This window comes from Pinus tabuliformis, chromosome 1_2 (assembly GCF_031772625.1).
Source record: "Pinus tabuliformis cultivar Carrire ecotype Pingquan chromosome 1_2, CPIR1, whole genome shotgun sequence".
NCBI lineage: Eukaryota > Viridiplantae > Streptophyta > Pinopsida > Pinales > Pinaceae > Pinus > Pinus tabuliformis.
In genome coordinates this window covers 308,528,149-308,550,137 of record NC_142298.1, presented here as the reverse complement: position 1 = coordinate 308,550,137, position 21,989 = coordinate 308,528,149, and the positions used below count along the sequence as shown (strand labels likewise).

Genomic DNA, 21,989 nt, shown 5'->3' with positions numbered 1-21,989 from the left:
TTGACCCCTAGACCCCTAGGTCTCCTCGGTGTTTTGTTCACTTTTATGATTTGGGGTTGCATTTTCGCTTTGGCTTCTTTGATGGAGCCTCCATTGATGGTCACTATGGCTGGAGAGCTCTTATCAAAATCTTTCCAAGTAGTGAATTCCGCTTCTATTGGAACGATGTAGGTGGCACAAATTGTAGGGCAAAGATTGTGGCATTCTGAGGATTACTTCAGAGCATTGTCTCGCATGCCACTGATTCCATCATGATTTCCGGAGATTCTAAAATTATCATTGATTGTTTGCAGGGGAACAACTCTCTTGAGGTTCCTTTGCTTCACCACTAGATGGCTAACATTGCTGCTCTCCACTCCTCCTTCAATGACATATCTTTCCTCCACATGTACAAAGAGAAAAATGTGGAAGTAGATGCTCTGTCCAAGTGGATTCCCCTTCTCCCTAACATAATGGTTTTTAAACTCCCGATTAATTGGTCTATTCATTATTTGAACTCTGAGCTCTAAATGCCCTGATGTTTTTCTCTAGACAGTTTGGGTTCATAGATATTTTTTTTTGAGCCTCATAAATGGTTGGCCATGTTTTTATCTTTTGTTCCTATGGTGTACTTTGGTCCTACTATGCTCTACTGCATTTTTTCTGTTTTATTTTTAGTTTGTCTCAATTTTGATTCCCCTTCTCCAAGGCGACAACTTCTTATTTTTCTCATTTATTAATGAGGAATGTCTGTTTTCTTTAACTGAAATAAAAAGAAAATCTAAACTGGATCACAAGCCTTGGGAGAGGCCCGAAGACATGGACACACCTCGCAATGTGTATAAAATCGATGATGATCATCTTGGATCTCACGTTTCCGCAGAAACTGCTGTAGCACTCGCAACGACATCTATGGTGTTCAAAACAACGAATCCCACTTATTCTAGACACCTTCTTCTAACTGCAATGCGGTTATAATACCTACCTCAACCACTTGAATGCCTACATTCCATAATTTATTTTCCGCTTCTAGTACTAATGCAAAATCTTGTCGTATTTATTTGTGTGAAGGTATTTGATTTCGTTGATAAACACAGAGGCACTTACAGTGACTCCCCCAATCGGAAGTTTGTCCATTTTATTGGACATACTCGGGATATAATGTATAGCAACGCCTTATAGATCCCCTCACTTTTCCACTGGATGTTGCAAATTTCGGGCATAAAGCACTTTTTCTCAGAGATTTCCTTCGAACATGTCATTCCGGAGAAAAATTCTGAAGCTGATGCGCTTTCCAAGCGTGCTATGCCCCCTTCATCCAGGGTAGATTCATTATGAACTGCTTTCTGAGGGGATCTCCCTTTGCCTTGGCCATTTTGATTTTTGTTAATCTCTTTGCAGGTCCTAAACGTGTCACTAGATGCCTTGTCTTGGTAATTTTCCTTTTTCAATCTTCTGCAATATGTCTCATTAATTAGACTCAGCTCTACCATGTATATGCTCTATTTCCATATGAGCCAACAAAGTGGAATTTCTTGGCAATGCTATGCCAGACTGCTCTATTTTTTAAAGATATTCTCATCAAAAATATATACTCGATATATACTCTGTAATGAGAAAAAATCTTCGACAATGTACAACAATTCCTATTAATGAAAATGTTACAGTTTTTTCATCCTGAAAAAACATGTAAGTATTTGATATTGTTTTTGTTCATTATCAATGATATATATATAAGATGATATGATCTCATGGCATGGGAGATTGCAAAGAGATTTCTTGCAGGACGAATTACCGTGGGGAGAAGCATGGTTGCAGAGAGCCTCAAGGAATGTATGTATCATATATCACGTACATTCAATTTTTAAAATAAGATAATTACAACTGAATGAGGAGTTGACTAAACATAGAGAGTCAATTAACTGAGTGATTGAGTGATTGAGTATTTGAGTGTTGAGTTAAGTCGAGTTAACTGATAAACGACTTTTAGTGTGTGGTTGCATGTCAAAATATTTTAGGCAAATTGCTAATTAGAAAAAGATAAATACCTTCACTGGTTATTGTAAGCATCATATTTTATGTGATTAATAGAAGAGCAGCAATCCGTGTTTTATGTGTGAATAATTCATGCTTTATTTTTTCTGCTTTTCCAACAAATTAGTATCGGAGCAAGGTTACACAGAGCGAAGGAAAATGGATTAGCAACAATCCGTGTGAGAGAGAAATCTATTTTTTTTCTCATGGTTTGAGCACTAACGCATATTAATGTTATACACAGGGCGTTATAATGCGTTCAGGCTCAAGAGAGAGCCGCATTAACAGTCAAAAACTCACTGTGATTTTCATGCACATGGGTTACGTGAATTTTTGAAGCGTTAGAGCATTAACGCTCTCGGCCGCATTGTGCACTCCATTTAATCGCAAGCCATCTTCACGAGATACGCGTTAGAGTGAATAACGTAGTTTTAAAAAATTAAAGTCAAACGTCTTAAAATTCGTTGACTTCATATACGTTTAGTGGGAAGATTTATTAAAAAGGAGCCACATAATTTTATTTTATCTTAATTCGTTGGACTGGTTATATAAAGGTGTGAGTGAGAGTTTTTTAAGGTTTTATATTGAGGTTTTGGACTTTACGATAAAAGTTTTTTTTTGATGTATTGAAATTTTTCAAAAAGTTGGTGTTCTTTGTGAAAATGGCTTTTTTGTATAAAATAAAAAAACCTATGGTTTTTATTAAATGAGTACTTTTTGAAAAAGAGTTTTACAATACTTATAAAAAGAGAAGTTTAGGGTTTTTTAAAGAGAAATTTTTGGAGAAAGATGGCTTTCTCAAATTTCCAGCCCCAGTTTTTACTGTTTATAAGGAAGGGATTATGATGTGTGGGCCATTAAGATGGCGACCAAGTTGCAGGCACATGATGTTTGGGATTATGTCTAACTTGGGTTTTCAGAACCTAAGGATGAAGCAACAGAATGAGCTCAAAAATACAGAGAGGGATCAATGGGAGAAAGACAAGAAGAAGAATGCACAAGCGTTGCAGCTTATCCAGCGGGGAATGGATTGAGCAGTGTTCCAGAAGATTATGATCACGTCTTCAGAAAAAGTAGCATGGGATACTTTGGCGACAAACCATATAGGTATGTCCAAAGTCAATATTGTTAAGTTGCAAAAAAGTCTGCAAATGAAGGAGACAGAGAACATTGATTCTTTCATGAATCAAGTCATAAATGTCGTAAATCAGTTAAAGATTTATGGTGAAGAAATTAAAGATCAAATAATGGTTGAGAAAGTCCTCAGATCTTTGTCTACCAAATTTGATGTTGTGGTAACAACCATAGAAGAAGAGGATTTGGCATCATTGACAGTTGATGAGTTGATGGGATCACTTCTATCGCATGAGGCAAGGATAGATAGAAATAAGCATTCCACTTTAGAGATCGCTTTCAAAAGTCAGGTTTTTATTTCAAGAGATAGAGGTCGAAGCAGAAGTAGATCGAGAGGCAGAGGACAAAGTGGAAGATATGGTGTTCAGAGAGATGGCTGAGAAGAGCATGAACATGAAACTGGAAGCAACTACAGAAGCTTCAACAATAATCAAAGAGTTGACAAATCGAAAGTGAGATGTTATTATTGCAATAAATTTGGTCACTATGCTCGTGATTGCAGGAAGAAGATAGCTGATCAAGGGAACCAGAGAGCTAATGTCACTATAGAGAGTACTAACTCCATGTTCCTAGCTTGCCATACCATGCATGAACCTTCTGCTAGTGTGTGGCTATTAGATAGTGGTTGCAGTAACCACATGACAGGCAACAAGAATTTGGTTGCAAATTTCGATCAATCTGTGAAAATAGAAGTAAAGTTGGGGACTGACAAGACTGTGGAAGTAGATGGAAAAGGAGTGGTAAACATTCTGACCAAGAAGGGGGAGTCGAAGACAATCTCAGAGGTATATTATGTTTCTAGTCTCAAATATAATTTGTTAAGTGTTGGTCAATTGACATAGAAAGGATACAAAGTTATCTTTCAAGGTCAAGAATGTGCTATATATGACAAGCCCCCAAGCAAACAACTTATAGCAAAGGTGCAGATGACAAGGAACAAACTCTTTCCTCTAATTATGAATTACAGTGGTCAGGTGAGTTCTTTTATAGTTGCATGTTATGATGATTATTTTTTATGACACTTTCGATTTGGACACTTGCACTTTTCTAGTTTAAGATTGTTGCAGCAAAAACAGATGGTCAGAGGATTACTTCCCATCAAAGAACCTACTAGTACTTGTGAGTGTTTCATCTTGGGAAAGCAACATTGTGAAAGTTTTCCAAAGGGAGTTGCATACAAAGCAAAGCAACCTCTTGAGCTAGTTCATACAAACTTGTGTGGACCTATGAAGACATAGTCGATTGGTGGAAGTTGTTACTTCCTCACTTTCATTGATGACTACAACCGAAAGACTTGGGTTTACTTCTTGAAGCAAAAGTCTAAAATTTTTGCAAATTTCAAAGAATTCAAAGCCTTAGCATAGAACCAAAGTGATCGACATATCAAGGTATTGAGGTCAGATCGTGTTGGGTCCCTATAATACTAGTGATTACCCCATTACTATTGTAGTTATACCCCTTATTTATATTGTTGTGCCCCTATTACCCCCATGTTGTTATTTATGTGCCCCATGGAATCCCTCTATTGTTATTTTTGTGGCTTTATATTATTATTGTTAGGTCGGCTGGATTATATTGTGACTCCTTAGACTCCTATATATAGAAAGGAGGTTTTGTCATTTGAATCATCCAAGAATTTTCATTTATGTAATGTAAAGGAGGTTTCCCCCTCGAAGAGGCTGAATTCTAAGGCGTTGATCTATCTTTTCTTGAGCTGGTTTCATAACATTTGGTATCAGAGCTTTGGATTCTAGGGTTTCGCTGCTCCAAACAGGTCATCGTGGAATTTTCGCTATAACTTTTTTCTGTGATGTTTCAGAAGTTGCCAAAAAAACTCATTTGAGAAGAAATCGCGCTGAACCTCGGGTCCGAATTTCAGAGCTTTTTGCGCTATATTTTCGGAGATATGATCTAAGGAAGTTGGTCTTTTTGCAGACTCCTGAATTACATTCAAAACAGGTGACCTGGGGAAAATCGTCATAACTTTCTCTCTGAGGATCGGATTGAAATTTCGTAAGAAGGTACAGAAAGAGGATAGACTGTAGTTTCTTGTATGCGTGTTTCAGATCCAAAGGTCGAAACAGTAACTCGTGGCACGTCGTACAAGTTTGCTCTACTGAACTAGTCTATAAGCAAGTCACTGTGGGAGATTTCACACAACTCTTCCTTGGAGAATCCAATTTGGGTCAGACTTGTGGCATTGGAAAGAGGACATAGAGGGCTACTACAGTTCACAAATTCAGAAGTAGATGATTGGAAAGTACAGAGATACATCAGAGGCAATATCGAGCTCCTACAAAGTGAAAAAAGGTGTGTAGATTTTCTTAAATTTTTGCTTAAGCTTGGTTTGAAAATTTATTTTGAAGGAATTCAAAGGGCATAGTAGAGCATTATTATCAGTAACTGATGCCCCAAGGAAAGAAAATGCAAACACCTAGTAAGGAACCTGAAAGCTCTAGCATGACTCATGAAGAAGAGGAAGAAATGCAACATGATATATCAAAATTACAAGACCAAGTGCAACAAATGTCCCTTGCACAAAAAGGAACAAAATCTAAGATGGATGGTTTAAAGAAAGATGTAGAAGCTAAGATGGATGGTTTAAAGAAAGGTGTAGAAGCTATGATGGACTGTTTAAAGAAGGGCGTAGAAGCTAAGATGATTGACGTGGAAGCTAAGATGGATGATTTGAAGATAGATTTGAAGACAGACATGGACAAATTGAAGATAAATATGAATAATTTGCTACAAGAAATAGTCCCTAAGGGTGAAAGGGTACTAAGGGAAACTCATGATGAGAACAAAAGAAATGTTAATCATGATTCCATAAACGCTAATGTTGGATTGAAGACTCACCATATTCCAAAAATCGATATGAGGAAGTTTGATGGCAAGGATCCCGCCACATGGATATTACAGATGGAGCAGTTCTTCGATCTCAATAATGTGCAAAACACACAAAAGGTACGTATGGCAACTGTATATTTGGAACCAAATCAGTTTGTATGGTATCAATGGCTTTGTTCTCGTAAACAATTTATCACTTGGGCAATTTTTACGGAAGAATTGATAGCACATTATGAAGATACAAAAAGCAACACTTTTTTTAGCCAATTGATAAGTCTCAAACAAAAGGGTTCAGTAATGGAGCACATTGAGGAGTTCCAAAAATTGAACATAAGGGTAAAAAATATTCCAGAGGAGCATAGGATTGATGTGTTCATAGGGTCTTTAAAGGATAATATCCAACATGATGTTCGCCTTTGGGAACCTGATTCATTAGAGAAGGCATTCAGGTTAGCAAGAAAAATGGAAAGCAAAATTATGGCAACCAGGAAGCATACCACTCACAACTATAAAGACGGAAGTGTTGTTGCCCCTAGTCTTCCACAACCTATAAGGTTGACACCACAACAATTGGAAGAAAAAAGAGCAAAAGGGCTTTGTTACAGTTGTGATAGCAAATACACTAAAGGTCATAAGTGTGCTGAGAAGAAATTATTCTACATAGATTGTGAAGAGGAAGAAGAAAAGGAGCAAGAAAGGTCAAAAGAAGAAGATATACTCCAGGAACAAAGCCTAGATGAAGAACAAATAAATCCGACCATATCTTGTAATGCATTGGCGGGAATTACCACTCCTCAAACCATCAAGATAGAAGGACAAATCAAGAAGAAAAAGGTAATAGTGTTGATTGATTCAGGAAGCACCCACAATTTTATTCATTGTAGGGTAGCAAAAGAATTGAATTGCTTCCTATATCCAGCACCAGAGTGTCAAGTGATTGCAAATGGAGGAACAATAAATTGCTCTGGAAGGTGCCATAATATCAAGCTATCCATGGGAGAATATGTATTGACTAGCCCAATGCTTTCCATTCCAATGGGAGGTGCTGATGTTGTACTAGGAGTCCAATGGCTACAATCCTTGGGTACAATAGCTTTTAATTTTCAAGAACTTTTCATCAAATTTTCTACGGAAGGAAAGGAAGTTGAATTAAGGGGTATTGCAGGGAAACCAGGAAAGATAATCAGCTCTAATGGTATGACAAAGCTTCTAAAAAAGGAGCAAAGAGGTGTAATTGCACAATTATGTTCGCTAGATGTTTCCACATCGGAATCATCTATTTCTCCAGATCTCCAAAAAGTCTTGGACAATCATTCCAAGGTATTTGAGACTCCCAAAGGTCTCCCACCTATGCGTGATCATGATCATGCTATTCATCTGATTCCAGGAAGTGTTCCTCCAAACATCAGGCCGTACAGATATCCCTATGTCCAAAAAAGTGAAATTGAACGTATGGTTGCAGAAATGCTAGAGGCTGGTATAATTCAACCAAGTCAAAGTTCTTTCTCTGCTCCAGTAGTATTGGTGCACAAGAAGGATGGATCATGGCGCATGTGTCCGGATTATAGGGAGCTCAACAAGCTCACTATTAAAGATAAGTTCCCCATTCCTGTCATTGATGAATTACTGGATGAATTGCATGGATCAATTTACTTCACCAAGTTGGATCTTCGTTCGGGATATCATCAAATCAGAATGAAGATTGAAGACATTCCGAAAATGGCATTTAGAACTCATGAGGGTCATTATGAATTTTTGGTCATGCCTTTTGGCCTTACCAATGCACCTTCAACATTTCAAGGTTTGATGAATTCAATTTTCAAACCATTCCTTAGAAAATTTGTGTTAGTATTTTTTGATGATATACTAATCTACAGCAAGTCTTGGAAGGATCATGTTGAACATGTTGACAAGGTGCTACAACTATTGGAGGAGAAACAATTATATGCAAAAAGATCCAAATGTTTCTTTGGAGTCCAGGAGGTGGAATATTTGGGTCATATTGTATCTCATGAAGGAGTTAAGGTAGACCCTAGCAAAATTAAAGCCATTAAGGAATGGAAAATCCCCACATCCATAAAGCATTTGCGAGATTTCTTGGGTTAACAGGGTATTATCGCAAATTTGTTAAGAATTATGGGAGAATAGCAGCACCTCTAACAACATTATTGAAGAAAGATGCATTTTCATGGACTCTGGAAGCAACAAAGGCCTTTGAACATCTTAAAGAGGCAATGTGCCAAGCACCGGTCTTAGCTACACCGGACTTCACAAAAACCTTTATTGTGGAATGTGATGCTTCAGGAAATGGAATTGGTGCTGTTCTAATGCAAGATGAAAGACCCATTGCTTTTGAAAGTCGTCCAATCAAGGGAAAGTTTTTAAGCAAAGCTATTTATGAGAAGGAAATGTTGGCAATACTCCATGCACTTAAGAAATGGCGACCCTACCTAATGGGAAGACACTTCAAGGTAAAAACGGATCATGATAGCCTTAAATACTTTTTAGAACAAAGATTATCCTCTGAAGAGCAACAAAAGTGGGTCACAAAGATGTTGGGTTATGACTTTGAAATCATCTACAAAAGAGGGAAGAAAAATGTGGTGGCAGATGCACTCTCAAGAAAGGATGAGTATGTGGAATGATCCAGGTGGATATTGGTGGCCACCTACCAAGTCCACCTGGACCCCCACCATTGTCTTTCTCAGCATTTTCAGTTTCCTTAATTGTAGCACAACTTACTATTTTTAGCAGTTTTTCGGGTCCTGAACTTCCAGAGCCGTTTTGAGGCCCTAAACGACGTTTTTTGGGGAATCCGGGGGCAACATGGGTCCATTGAATGGACCGATGTTGCCTGTTCCAACAATGATAGTGCTCGGATAGATCTTTCTAATGAGCTATTGTACGCATCAAACTGAGATCATATGCCAAAGTTACGACCCCGGGAAGTTGATGTACCAATTTACCCCCAAACGGGGCCCACAGTTTGGCGTTTCATCTCCTAGGGTTAGGTTTTGGAATGTTAAGGGTTTTCCATTGTTTCTCAACAATAAATAGGCCTTCGAGCCTCATTGTAACACAGTTCAGAGGCATGTAGCCATCCCATCTCTTCTAAGAGATAAGCTACCATCGCCCTAGCTGGTTTATTTGCATTTCTGATTGTAAGCATATTTCAGTATTTTCCATTAATGAAATGAAGTATTATTTCCGCTGCATCTTTGTGTATATGGTTATCTCTGTAATTTGTTGCGTTCCTGTTTAAATCCGGATCAGTGGTATCAGAGCGGTCTGCTTTTTCTCTGTTTTTCTTTGCATGTCCCCAACAAGGTCGGGATATAAGGAGTTAGGGCTTGAACTGGTTGAACCTTTGCAAGACCAGCCTCGCAAATCCCGACGGCCTCCCATGGCGGACGAGAAGAAAGACGAGGGGGCAGGAGATCCCATCAAAATCTTGCTCGAAGAAGCCCTCGAGCGACAACAGAACGCGATGATGGACAGCTTTGCCCAAATCCTTCAGCGGCTACCCAGAAGCAACGCATCGGCTTCCAGCAGCCACTCTGGAAACGCCACACCTTTTAAGGTACAAGTTAATTTTGAAATCCCCATATTCGAGGGTCAGATAGACACAGATGCCGTAGATAAATGGTTAAATCTGCTAGAGGGTTATTTTTCTGTTCATGAATTTTCGAGTCGGGAAAAGATTGTTTTTGCTCTCCTCAAAGCAGCCCCCCACGTCAAGGACTGGTGGGAAACCTACTGCGAGCAGAAGGATGAAAGTACTGGCTCACTATTTTCAGCCGCACCCACCTGGGATTCGTTCCAGGATGCCGTCAAGGAGAATCACTACCCTGTTGGAAGCTATGAGGATGAATACATAAAGTGGACCACGCTGTGGCAGGGAAGGGACCAAGACGTGCCGGAGTTCACCAATCTTTTTCATACCCTTCGCACAAAGTTGGGTATCAAGGATTCAGAGCAACATTTGACACTCAAATACCGTGGCTGCCTGCACAAGTACATCCAGGAAGAAATACAGTTCCTAAACATCCCCTCGCTCGGCGCAGCATACCGATATGCCGTCAAGGTCGAGCAGAAGTTTAAACAAAAGAAGCGAGACTTTGGATCTGCGAATCCAAAGCAGGGGAAAGGTGACCCGAAACCACAGAACAAAGGACAAAGCCAACGCGGGACAGCCCAAGACAACCAGCCGAAGCTGCAGGCAAAGAACAGCGCCGCGAAGCCGAGAAAGGACACTGGAAAATGGTGCGAGTTCCATAAGAGCTCCACTCACAACACAAGTGAGTGTCGGGCCAAGCAGTCATTGGTGGCTGAGCTAAAGGTTTCAGAATCAGATGCATGTTTCGACTCTGAGTCAGAACCCGATAAGGGGTATGAAAAAGGGAAGCAGATCATTGATGCGGATCCCAGTGCCACTGTTGCTACCGCAAAGATCCAGAAAAATGAACCCGAAGATCCAGAGGAGGAAGAGCACCTCCACCACATCTGACAGGTTCTCCAAACACTGCGGCAACACAAGCTATGTGCCAATTTGGAGAAATGCACTTTTGGCATGACCCAGGTTCAGTATCTGGGATACATCATTGATGAACAGGGGGTGCATGTCGATCCAGCCAAGATCCAAGTCATTCGGGATTGGCCCTCTCCAACCACTCTAACAGAGCTCCGCAGCTTTCTAGGTCTTGCCAACTTCTACCGCAAGTTTGTGTTGGGGTTTTCTCATATTTCTTGGCCCTTGAGTCAGGTCACCAAGGGAGGGGCGAAAGCAAAATTCTGTTGGTCTGAATCTCAACAGAAGGCATTCATGGAGTTGAAGGATCGCCTCTGCACGGCACCAGTGCTCGCGTTACCAGATCTACAACAACCATTTGAGGTCGAGACAGATGCCTCTGACTATGCTATTGGGGAAGTCCTTACTCAACATGGACATCCAGTGGCATATCACAGTGAAACACTTTCAGACACAGTCCGAAAGTACCCCACTTATGATAAAGAGATGTATTCCATTGTACAGGCCTGCCGACAATGGAAGCATTACATTTTGGGGAAGGAAACGGTCATCCACACAGACCACCGACCCCTGCAGTTCATACAGACCCAAGGGAAATTGCAGAATGATCGCCATCAGAAGTGGTCTACATACCTGCAACAGTTCCACTTGAATATCAAGTATAAGAAGGGCAGCACCAATAATGTTGCAGATTGCCTCAGTCGACCACCGATCATGGCATTAACCACCGTGCTCAACTCTTGTGGGCACGAGACTTCTGATTGGCCACTTCTCTACAAAAGCGACCCAGAATTCGGCCACACATACCAGACACTCTTGGAGGGTCGGCGTGTTGCAGATTTTCACCTCCAGGATGCCCTATTATGCCACCTCGGTCACCTTTGTGTTCCGTCAAGCGAGCGTGCCAAGATGATTTGGGAAGCACACTACAGTCGGGCTGTTGGGCATTTCGGGGTCGAGAAAACAGTGGCGTTGCTGCAAAATTATTTCTATTGGCCGAATCTTCGACAGGATGTTGGGAAGTACATCAGATCATGTACTGCCTGTGCCATTGCCAAACCGACCATTAAGAAGCAAGGCCTCTATACCCCGTTGCCTACCCCTAGTCGACCTTGGGAATCCATCTCCATGGATTACATGTCAGGCCTTCCTTCCACTAAGCATGGAAATGACTGTGTTTTTGTGGTCGTCGACAGGTTCTCGAAGATGGCCATTATGGTGGCCTGCAAGAAGAATATCACAGCAGAAGCCACTGCTAAACTCTTCTTTGAACGAGTGTGGGTGCACTTTGGGATCCCACAGTCTATCATCTTAGATCGGGACAGTCGGTTTCTCAGCACAATTTGGTCCAGTCTCTGGTCAATGCTGGACACCAAACTCACGAAGTCCACAGCCTTCCATCCTCAAACTGATGGCCAGACAGAGGTTGTCAATAGGATGATTGTGCACATTCTGCACATGTATAACTCAAAGCATCCACGCACATGGGACGAGAGCCTCCCCTATGTTCAGCACAACTACAACCGAGCTCTTCACAGCTCCACTGGCCATAGCCCTTTTCAGGTGGGTTTGGGATTCCAGCCACTATGCCCCATTGATGTGGCCATGCCACTTGCAGCTACTCACATGAATTCAGCTCATGTCCAGTCCGAAACAGATAAGGCCACCAGCTTCATTGAGCGCATCCAACATATTCGCCAGCAGGTCCATGACATTCTTGAGAAATCAAATGCCAAGTACAAGCAACGACATGATCAACATCGGGTGCCACACAAGTTTCAGGTGGGCGACAAAGTCTGGTTGCATTTGCAAAAGGAACGACTTACTGGAGCCTATCGGAAATTGAGACCACTCCGATATGGTCCTTACACCATTACTAAGGCTATGGGAGACAATGCATTTGAGCTCAACATTCCCCCATTCCTTGGCCTGCACCTAGTGTTCAATGTGGACCGCCTTCGGCCATACTTTCCACCATTGCTAGACACATCCGACATTGCAGAACAGCTCAAACCCACAGAATTAAATCCAGATTGCATGGAACAAGCTGCAACTGATCGGATCATGGACACACAGATCAAGAACACTCGCCAACAGAATATCCAACTGTATCGAGTTGTCAAAGCAGGCCAACTCCTTCAGCAGGGCAAGTGGCTCACCAGGGAACAGGTTCAGCAAAAGTTTCCTCATCTCATGGAGGAGCGCAACGCAATGGGGACCATTGCTTCCTAAGGGGGGAGGAATGATCCAGGTGGATATTGGTGGCTACCTGCCAAGTCCACCTAGACCCCCACCATTGTCTTTCTCAGCATTTTCAGTTTCCTTAATTGTAGCACAACTTACTATTTTTAGCAGTTTTTCGGGTCCTGAACTTCTGGAGCCGTTTTGAGGCCCTAAACGACGTTTTTTGGGGAATCCGGAGGCAATTATGTTGCCCATTCCAACAATGATAGTGCTCGGATAGATCTTTCTAATGAGCTATTGTACGCGTCAAACGGAGATCATATGCCAAAGTTACGACCTCGGGAAGTTGATGTACCAATTTACCCCAAACGGGGCCCACAGTTTGGCGTTTCATCTCCTAGGGTTAGGTTTTGGAATGTTAAGGGTTTTCCATTGTTTCTTAACAATAAATAGGCCTTCGAGCCTCATTGTAACACAGTTCAGAGGCATGTAGCCATCACATCTCTTCTCAGAGATAAGCTACCATCGCCCTAGCTGGTTTATTTGCATTTCTGATTGTAAGCATATTTCAGTATTTTCCATTAATGAAATGAAGTATTATTTCCGCTGCATCTTTGTGTATATGGTTATCTCTGTAATTTGTTGCGTTCCTGTTTAAATCCGGATCATGGAAGCATTGTTGTGCGCCATTTCTATTATCCAACCAGATTGGATAAACGAAGCAAGGGAGGAATGGAAGAATGATGAAGAAGTGTGGGCACTTATTCGAAAGCTACAACAAGATTCCAGTACGTCTGATACATTTAGCTGGAAAAATGATTCGTTATGGTACAAAGATCGCTTATACCTCTGTAAGAATTCCCAGCTAAAACAAAAGATTCTTATGGAATTGCACACTTCTCCCTTAGGAGGGAACTCAGGATTTTTAAAAACTTACCACAGGGTTAAGAAGGAATTTTTTTGGGATGGCCTTAAATCAGATATTCAAAAGTTTGTGGCAGAATGTTTGGTTTGCCAACAAAATAAAGTTGAAACAATTAAGACACCGGGTCTATTACAACCTTTATCCATTCCAAGCCAACGTTGGGAGGAGGTTTCAATGGATTTTATCGCAGGTTTACCCAAGTCTGAGGGAAAGAGTGTAATCATGGTGGTAGTTGACAGACTTACCAAGTATGCACACTTTTGTGCATTATCACATCCATTTAAAGCCAGTACAGTTTCTACTGCATTTATGGAAACAATTCAAAAGCTACATGGAAACCCAAAGATTATTGTAAGTGACAGAGATCCCATTTTCACTGGAAATTTTTGGACAAAATTATTTTCTTGTCTTGGTACTCAGTTAGCTCATAGCTCATCTTATCATCCTCAATCTGATGGGCAAACTGAGATAGTAAACAAATGTTTGGAAGGATATCTTCGTTGCTTTGTATCTGATAAACAGACACAATGGGTCAAATGGTTGCCTCTGGCTGAATGGTGGTATAGCACTTCCTTCCATACGGCAACAAAAATGACCCCATTTATGGCACTTTATGGGTATCAACCACCATCCATCACAGCATATTTAAGAGAAAATTCTAAGGTTCAGGCAGTGGAACATCACATCGAACATCAACAACAAGTCCTCCAACTCTTAAAGGATAACCTCGTGTTGGCACAAAATAGAATGAAACAACAAGCAGATCAACATCGCAGTGAAAGAAGTTTTGATGTAGGTGATTGGGTATTCCTACGGCTACAACCATACAAGAAAATGTCCCTAAAGCAAGCTAAGAAGGATAATAAATTATCACCAAAGTATTATGGTCCGTACAAGGTGTTGCAAAAGATTGGTACTATGGCATACAAATTGGAGCTTCCTACAGCTTCTCGATTGCACCCAGTTTTCCATGTTTCATGTTTAAAGAAGGTTATAGTCGACAAGCTCCCAGTTCAAACAATATTGCCAGAACTTGACGAGGAAGGAAAAATTATATTGGAACCGGAAGCAGTCACAGAAACAAGAACTCGACAGCTACGAAATCGATCAATTTCAGAGTATCTTATCAAGTGGAAGAACTTATCCGCTGAAGATTCCACATGGGAGGATGAGAATTTTATGCAGAAGTATCCAGAACTACTCAAGCGTTGAGGACAACACTTTTTTGAAGGAGAGGAGCATGTTGGGTCCCTATAATACTAGTGATTACCCCATTACTATTGTAGTTATACCCCTTATTTATATTGTTGTGCCCCTATTACCCCCATGTTGTTATTTCTGTGCCCCATGGAATCCCTCTATTGTTATTTTTGTGGCTTTATATTATTATTGTTAGGTCGGCTGGATTATATTGTGACTCCTTAGACTCCTATATATAGAAAGGAGGTTTTGTCATTTGAATCATCCAAGAATTGTTCATTTATGTAATGTAAAGGAGGTTGCCCCCTCGAAGAGCCTGAATTCTAAGGCATTGATCTATCTTTTCTATCTTTTCTTGAGCTGGTTTCATAACAGATCGTGTTAGAGAATATGACTCAAAGACATTCCATGATTACTGTAAACAACACGGGATCAGAAGACAGTTTACAACTAGGTACACACCGCAGCAGAATGGTGTAAAAGAGAGAAAGAACAAGACAATTATGAACATGGTAAGAAGCATGTTGAAAGGCAGAAACTTGTCTAATGAGTATTGGGAAGAAGCAGTTGCATGTGCTATTTATGTGATCAACAGATCTCCTACAAAGAGTGTGATGAACAGAGTACCAAAACAAGCATGGTTAGGTATGTATTGCAGCGTATCTCATCTCAAAGTGTTTGGATGTGTAGCTTATGCACATGTTCCTAAGGAGCGAAGAGGAAAATTGGATGATAAAAGTGAAAAATGCATATTCAATGGTTATAGTGAGAAATCAAAAGCTTACAAATTGTATAACCCTGTCACAAAGAAAACCATAATTAGCAGAGATGTTGTGTTCAAAGAACAAGAGTCATGGAATGGAACTGTAGACAAAATAGTTGATGCAGAAGTGCCACTGATGGAAGAAGATGATGTAGTAGAAAAGGAGCAACAAGAATCACAGGTCAAGACACCAAATAGAGACACCAACAAGGACTCCAAGATTTTTAGAGCAGCATGGGTCTTCAAGCAGATCAACAGATCAAGATTCTCATAGCAAACAATCAGGTGATGAATCATGCAATGGTAAGAGAAAGATGAGAAGTTTGAAAAATGTTTATGATGATTTGGATGTTAGTTCAAATTTTGCATTATTGTCATTCCAACCCTCTTCATTTGAAGAAGAAAACAAAGATGAAAATTGGGTGCAAGCCATGGATGAAGAAATTGAAGCTATTGAAAAGAATGATACATGGGATTTGGTTGATTTACTAAAGGACAAAAAATATCATTGGTATAAAGTGGGTGTACAAGACAAAGCTGAATGATAAAGGTGAAATTGACAGATTCAAAGCTCGACTTTTAGCAAAAGGATTCTTGCAGCAACTAGGAATAGACTTTGGAGAAACATTTGCTCCGGTAGCCAGATTAGATATCGTAAGAGAAGTTCTAGCCAAAGTAGCTCGGAACAAGTGGAAAGTATATCAGATGGATGTGAAATCAACCTTCTTGAATTGAATTATAGAAGAAAAAAATTATGTGCAGCAACCTTCAGGATATGAAGTTGAGAATCACAAAGAGAAAGTTTATAGGTTGAAGAAAGCGCTCTGTGGACTGAAGCAAGCACCTAGAGCTTGGTATAGTAGAATCGACAACTACATGATCAATAATGGATTTTGCAGAAGAAACATTGAGCCTACCTTATACACAAAGGTAAATGAGCATGGACAAATTTTGATTATTTTCTTATATGTTGATGACATGATTTTTACAGGTGATTTTGAGATAGATGAATTTGAAGAAGCCATGATGAAAGAATTTGATATCACAGATCTTGGTCTCATGAAATATTTTCTTGGCATAGAAGTTGAGCAATCTCAAAAACGAATTTTTATTTATGAAAATAAATATAACAATGTAAACTTTGAAACGGGAACTATAAACTCAAAACGGGAACTCTGGCCAACAACCCCCGAAAAAACATCAAAAACAGTGCTAAAAACGAAAAGTGTGTATACTGGAACGATGATTTTATTTTTTAGGGGTAAATTTTGAACATGTTTTAAAAATGGCAGTGACTACGAAATTTAATACGAAATTTTCGTGCAAAATATAGCTTCAAAACGAAAAAGTGATGATACTCAAACGATGATTTTTTTTTTTAGGGTCAATTTTCAAACTTTTAAAAAAATGCTAGTAAAACCAAATTTTTATGTGCCAAACAAAGTTGTTTATGAGGAAAAAAACACATTAATGTTTTTGGTAGAATATCATTTTTCTTTCCTAAGTATAAATTCAACATGTTTTCAACCATTACATGCCATGGTTATTTCACCTAAACATAGATGGACAAATTTATCATATCACATCAAGCACATTTTCCTGATTATCCTTATTTTAATTTTGAGCATGAAAAATTCATAGGAGGCCAAGATTTCGCCAAAAAGAGGAACTGGAGTCAGATTACAGTGAATCTCCTCTAATGACCCTCGCTAAACTGATCACCCTCTCCATAAAATATGTTCACAAAAAGTTCACAAGGAATCCCAGAAGCAAGTTTCATTTGTTCTAAAGAAACTCAGTTACACCTCAAGAACCTTGTTACTCCCTCATAAATGTGTTCCCGAGAAATGAAGGTAGCATAACTTCATTTGCTATCAATAAATCCCAAGCCTAGATGCCAAAGGATTTTCTCTCAAAAATGAAATAATTGGAAAAAAACAAGCAAGTTCCCAGAAGATAACTCTAATGTCAATCACAATCCTAATAATGCATCATCAGTGAAATCATACCCCACATGTAGGGAGAATACGATGAGCTACCTATGACCACTTGATTTACTTTGATTAGAGTATCTAAGGCCATAATAATAATCTATTTTAATTTCTTTCCAAACCTTTAAAAGAAGGTCACTATCACTATCATCTTATGAACCACTATAATAACTTTGATGGCGTTTTAAATATAGTTACATGGTATTTTGTGTTTGTCTTATTTTGTTGTAGGTGACTCATGAGGAGAACATGGACGCTAATACCACAATGGGAAACACAACCAAAATGAGCAAACTAAGTTTGGACCTCCATTAACATCAATTACCACTGAGAAAGGATTACATTTATCAAATTCACTGTGAATATCTTAACAACAACATAAAAACATCTCCCTTGGCAACAATTCTAAAAAGTCAATTAGGTCAAGAATTTACACCCAATATAAGGGGACACCCCTATTAATATGGTTATTCAATGCATTGCTTCCCCCACTATTATCAATTAGATGTTACCCATCCTCATATCTAAATAAAAGAAAAGGGAGAAATAAAATAAATGAAAAGAACCCCAATGGGGAAAGTAACGAGGGATATAAAAACCTTTTATGGGGCTATGAACATCTAGTTGGTAGTAAATGCTTATTATTTCATTTTGGTGATTACATTGTAGACATAGAAACTCATTAATATTGGAAGAATACTTTTAGAAATCCTTGAGTCATATTTAAGGAGTCTATTACCTCAAGATCTATACAAACCCATTGGATCAAAAACCAAACCTAAAGTAAAAGTAACAAAATTTATTTTTTAAAAAGTAAATGACCTTTATGGATAAATTAATATAATAAAGAAGTATTTCTTAATCCTCGATAAAAAGCTTTCAATGTTAAATGAATATATCTAATCTCTTGTGAGTTCCTAATAAAATTAACTAAAAATATATTATTGTACCATAACTATAACCTTATTGTTAAAGCATTTCAAATATTTTAGACTCATCTATTGTCTTTCCATGAATTCACTAGAAAGCACACTTGGATTTTGCTTTTAAAAACTACTCCTATTTCCATTTCATTATGCTTAACATGGTCATTTTAAAAGTCTTCTTAGTCAAGGTGAAAACCATAATCTCAATCAATTTTCATGTAAATATCTTAGATAAAGATGAATTGACTAGAAAACACACTTGAATTTTTCTTTTAAAAACTACTCCTATTTCCATTCCCTTATACTTAATCATTTTAAAAATCTTCTTAATCAAGGTAAAAACCTAATCTCGATCAATTTTCATCTAAATGTCTTAGACACGGATAACACCAAACTTAACGGCCCCTTGTTTGAATGATAATGAACTAAAATAACACTCTTGATAGACCATATGAAACCCCAAACTTTCTATATTATTTTCACCATAGTAACTTAAATCTTGAGCTCATAATTTTATCAATGTTACCTCCAACTAATGTCTAATGTCTAATATTATTAGACAGGGACAATGAATTTTAGTTACAACTTACATTGAAAGTCCATGTAACCCCATGGGGACACTTAATATATTTCAAGACAAAAAAAAAATCATTGAGAATATGTGTCGGCTTATATATTGGTCTTGAAAATGTCTGAGGGATATAAAACACGTACCTCATTGATAAATTAGAGAAGATCAACTCGGGATATTCTTCAAAAAAAAAAATCGCCACCTGAGACACGTTATACATCTGGAAACAGAAATCAAGTAATTATCGACGCGCACAGTGGCAGGTATTAGTTAGCTCTTCGACAATTGTGGCAGTACTCTTCACAATAGCATTACTCATCTACTTAATCAAAGAAGTTTGTCGTGATCTTTTTTCGCCGTCTTGGAGGATCGTCTTCGTCCATGAATTCAACGATGATAACCGACGAAGTCTCGGCCTCTCTAATGAACAAATAGCCGCACTGCAAACAATTTTCTTATAAAGTGAAGTCTTTCAACTTTAAAGGGGATTTGAAGGAAGTGCCAGAGAATAGAGATATGACAGTGTTAGGATCAAATAAAGATTATATCTGTCGGAGGGATTTGCTATTGTACGGGTTTTGGGGGCCAATATCATTTTTATTTGCTGCTGAGTCTGGGAGAGCTCTTGATACAGATAAAATATTTGAAGAGCCAGAATATGGTTTACAGGTTGATGAGATAAATGGTTACACATTTTCTTATCCTCTGAATGTACCCAAGCGAAAATACAAATTGAAGTGGATCGAGTCTAGAAAGCCAGAACGATATTCTTCAGCTGCGCCCTTATCTGCCGATGCCCGGCAGCGCATTGTTTCCGAACGTCGAGACATCAAAGACAACCTTGTTATTTCTATTTCGATAGGTCCTCCAAACAATCGCTTTCTGACTTCGAAGGACAAGAACACATGGGATGCAAAAGATGTCGCCGAGTCTGTTCTTTCTGACAATAACACCCAAATAACACCCAAGGCGACCCCAGTTCAATTCCCAGCAGTGCCATCACCGCAGATCTTTCGCAAGGCTAGGATTTCTCCGCTTAATATCGTATTGGATGCCCAGTAAGCACTGTTTGGGGCGATTCGTAGCAGATGGGGCGATTCTGAGAATCGCCGGGTGGTGGGGCGATTCTCAGAATCGCCCCGCCACCACCACTGGTGGAGGGGCAATTCTGAGAATTGCCCCACCACACGATTCTCAAATAGCCCCATCTGTTGTGAATAGCCCTAAATAGTGCTTATAGGCATATATATATATATATATATATGTATATGTGGGGCCTATGAATAAATTAACATCATGGTTGTGTGTGAATAATGTTGTTTAAAGAAATTCGTTATAAAACTACAAAGAAGAAAGATGAGGTTTTACAACCAACTAAATTGAGACCTCCTTTTCTAAACAGTGAAAAGAAAGTAGGAACAGTATAGACAAGTCGAAACCCTCTTCCTTTCCAGTATAAAAGAAAAGGAATTTATCAATCTTGAAATAAACATTATATATAGAGTTCGATAAATGTATTCACCAAGAGTCATATCCACTATAAACAAGACTTAGACAAGTAAACATTTAATGTCAAAAAATGCAGCTAAATATCATGAAGTTAAAGAAAATGCAACTTACGCTTGGGAATATATACATATCGCATAAACTCTGTGTCCAAATGGCTAATGGCCGTGAGAGAAAACTAACCAATTTGTCTAAAAGAAACGAGTTTATAACGAGAGCCACAACAGTGGTAGATAAAAGAAACGAGTTTATAACAAGAGCCACAACAGTGGTGGACGGAAGTACGTGACAAGAACGGAAAGGACCATCTACCTTGGACTTTGCTTTGCTGCTTACTTAGGTATACTCTGTAACATTTTCTGGATCTGCACTTGAAACTGGATCCAAGATCATTCAAGCTTTATTCAAGACAAAAAGCTCTTTTTAGGATAGAGAAGTAAAAACTATATTTGAGATCTCTCTTTTACAAATTTGCAATGGAAATTCTTGATTAATGTCCCAAAAAAGTCATACATATGCGTGTACCAATATAAATATGTTAGAAAAGAAAAAAATATTGTAATTAAATAAATAAATTTAACAATATCATATATAAACACTAAATGAACATGGATAAAACAGGCCAACTAAGTACAAAAATCAAGACATGGATAAAACAGACTAACTATGTACAAAAATCGAGACAATGAATCTTGATAATACAATATATATCATCAAGTGACTAACTACGAACAAAAATCGAGACAATGAATCTTGATAATACAATATATATCATCAAGTTCATCGCAAATAGATAGTACATTCATTTGTGAATAATCATGTTCCTATTAAAATAGATATACTATTTAGTTTCTTAAGATAGATATACTATTTACTTTCTATTTGTACCTATATAGTTTTTTCCTTACATAGAGATACACATAATTATATGAAGACACAAAAGGAGAGATAGATATTTACGTTGTTACAATAGAGAAAAAAAAAATAAGACAAATTACATTAGCCCTGTGATGTGAACTTTTTATGAAAATAAGGCACAACACATTCATATTATCATTGCAAGAAATTGAAGAGGTTGAAAAACAAATCTAAAATAGCATCTATGCTCAACAATATGTCGGTTGATCCCTGTGATGTGAACTGTTTGTTTGTTGTCATTGCCCTGTAAAAGAGTTCGATTAAAGATGTTTTAGAACTTCATTTCCAAAAAGGCAAAAATTTTATTGTAATTTTTTACTTCATTAAATAGATCGTATTTTGTTAACATTAAATGGATTGGATTTTGTCAACATTGTTAGCAAAATGTACGCCATGAAATCAAATGAAAAATGCGCCAATCGATGTACAATTGTACAATATGAAAATCAATGTATTGCCACATCACATAACTCGATAATAATA

At 38.6% G+C, this 21,989-nt stretch overlaps 1 protein-coding gene across 1 annotated transcript; it reads left to right on the top strand.

Moving 5' to 3' along the window:
• The first annotated feature begins 798 nt into the window (after positions 1-798).
• LOC149205579 (uncharacterized) lies at positions 799-20,144 on the top strand. The gene is made up of 4 exons (XM_089397442.1): positions 799-950; positions 1,051-1,106; positions 1,220-1,302; positions 19,518-20,144. The coding sequence occupies exons 1-4, from the start codon at positions 799-801 to the stop codon at positions 20,142-20,144; spliced, it is 918 nt and encodes a 305-aa protein (XP_089253568.1).
• The last annotated feature ends 1,845 nt before the right edge of the window (positions 20,145-21,989 follow it).

Excerpts from the sequence above, each read along its gene's own strand:
- LOC149205579 (XM_089397442.1), top strand. The coding sequence starts at position 799 with ATGGACACACCTCGCAATGTGTATAAAATCGATGATGATCATCTTGGA. Across the intron at positions 1,107-1,219 it reads AGTGACTCCCCCAATCGGAA|AGATTTCCTTCGAACATGTC; the intron begins GTTTGTCCATTT and ends ACTTTTTCTCAG. Across the intron at positions 1,303-19,517 it reads CTATGCCCCCTTCATCCAGG|CCGCACTGCAAACAATTTTC; the intron begins GTAGATTCATTA and ends ATGAACAAATAG.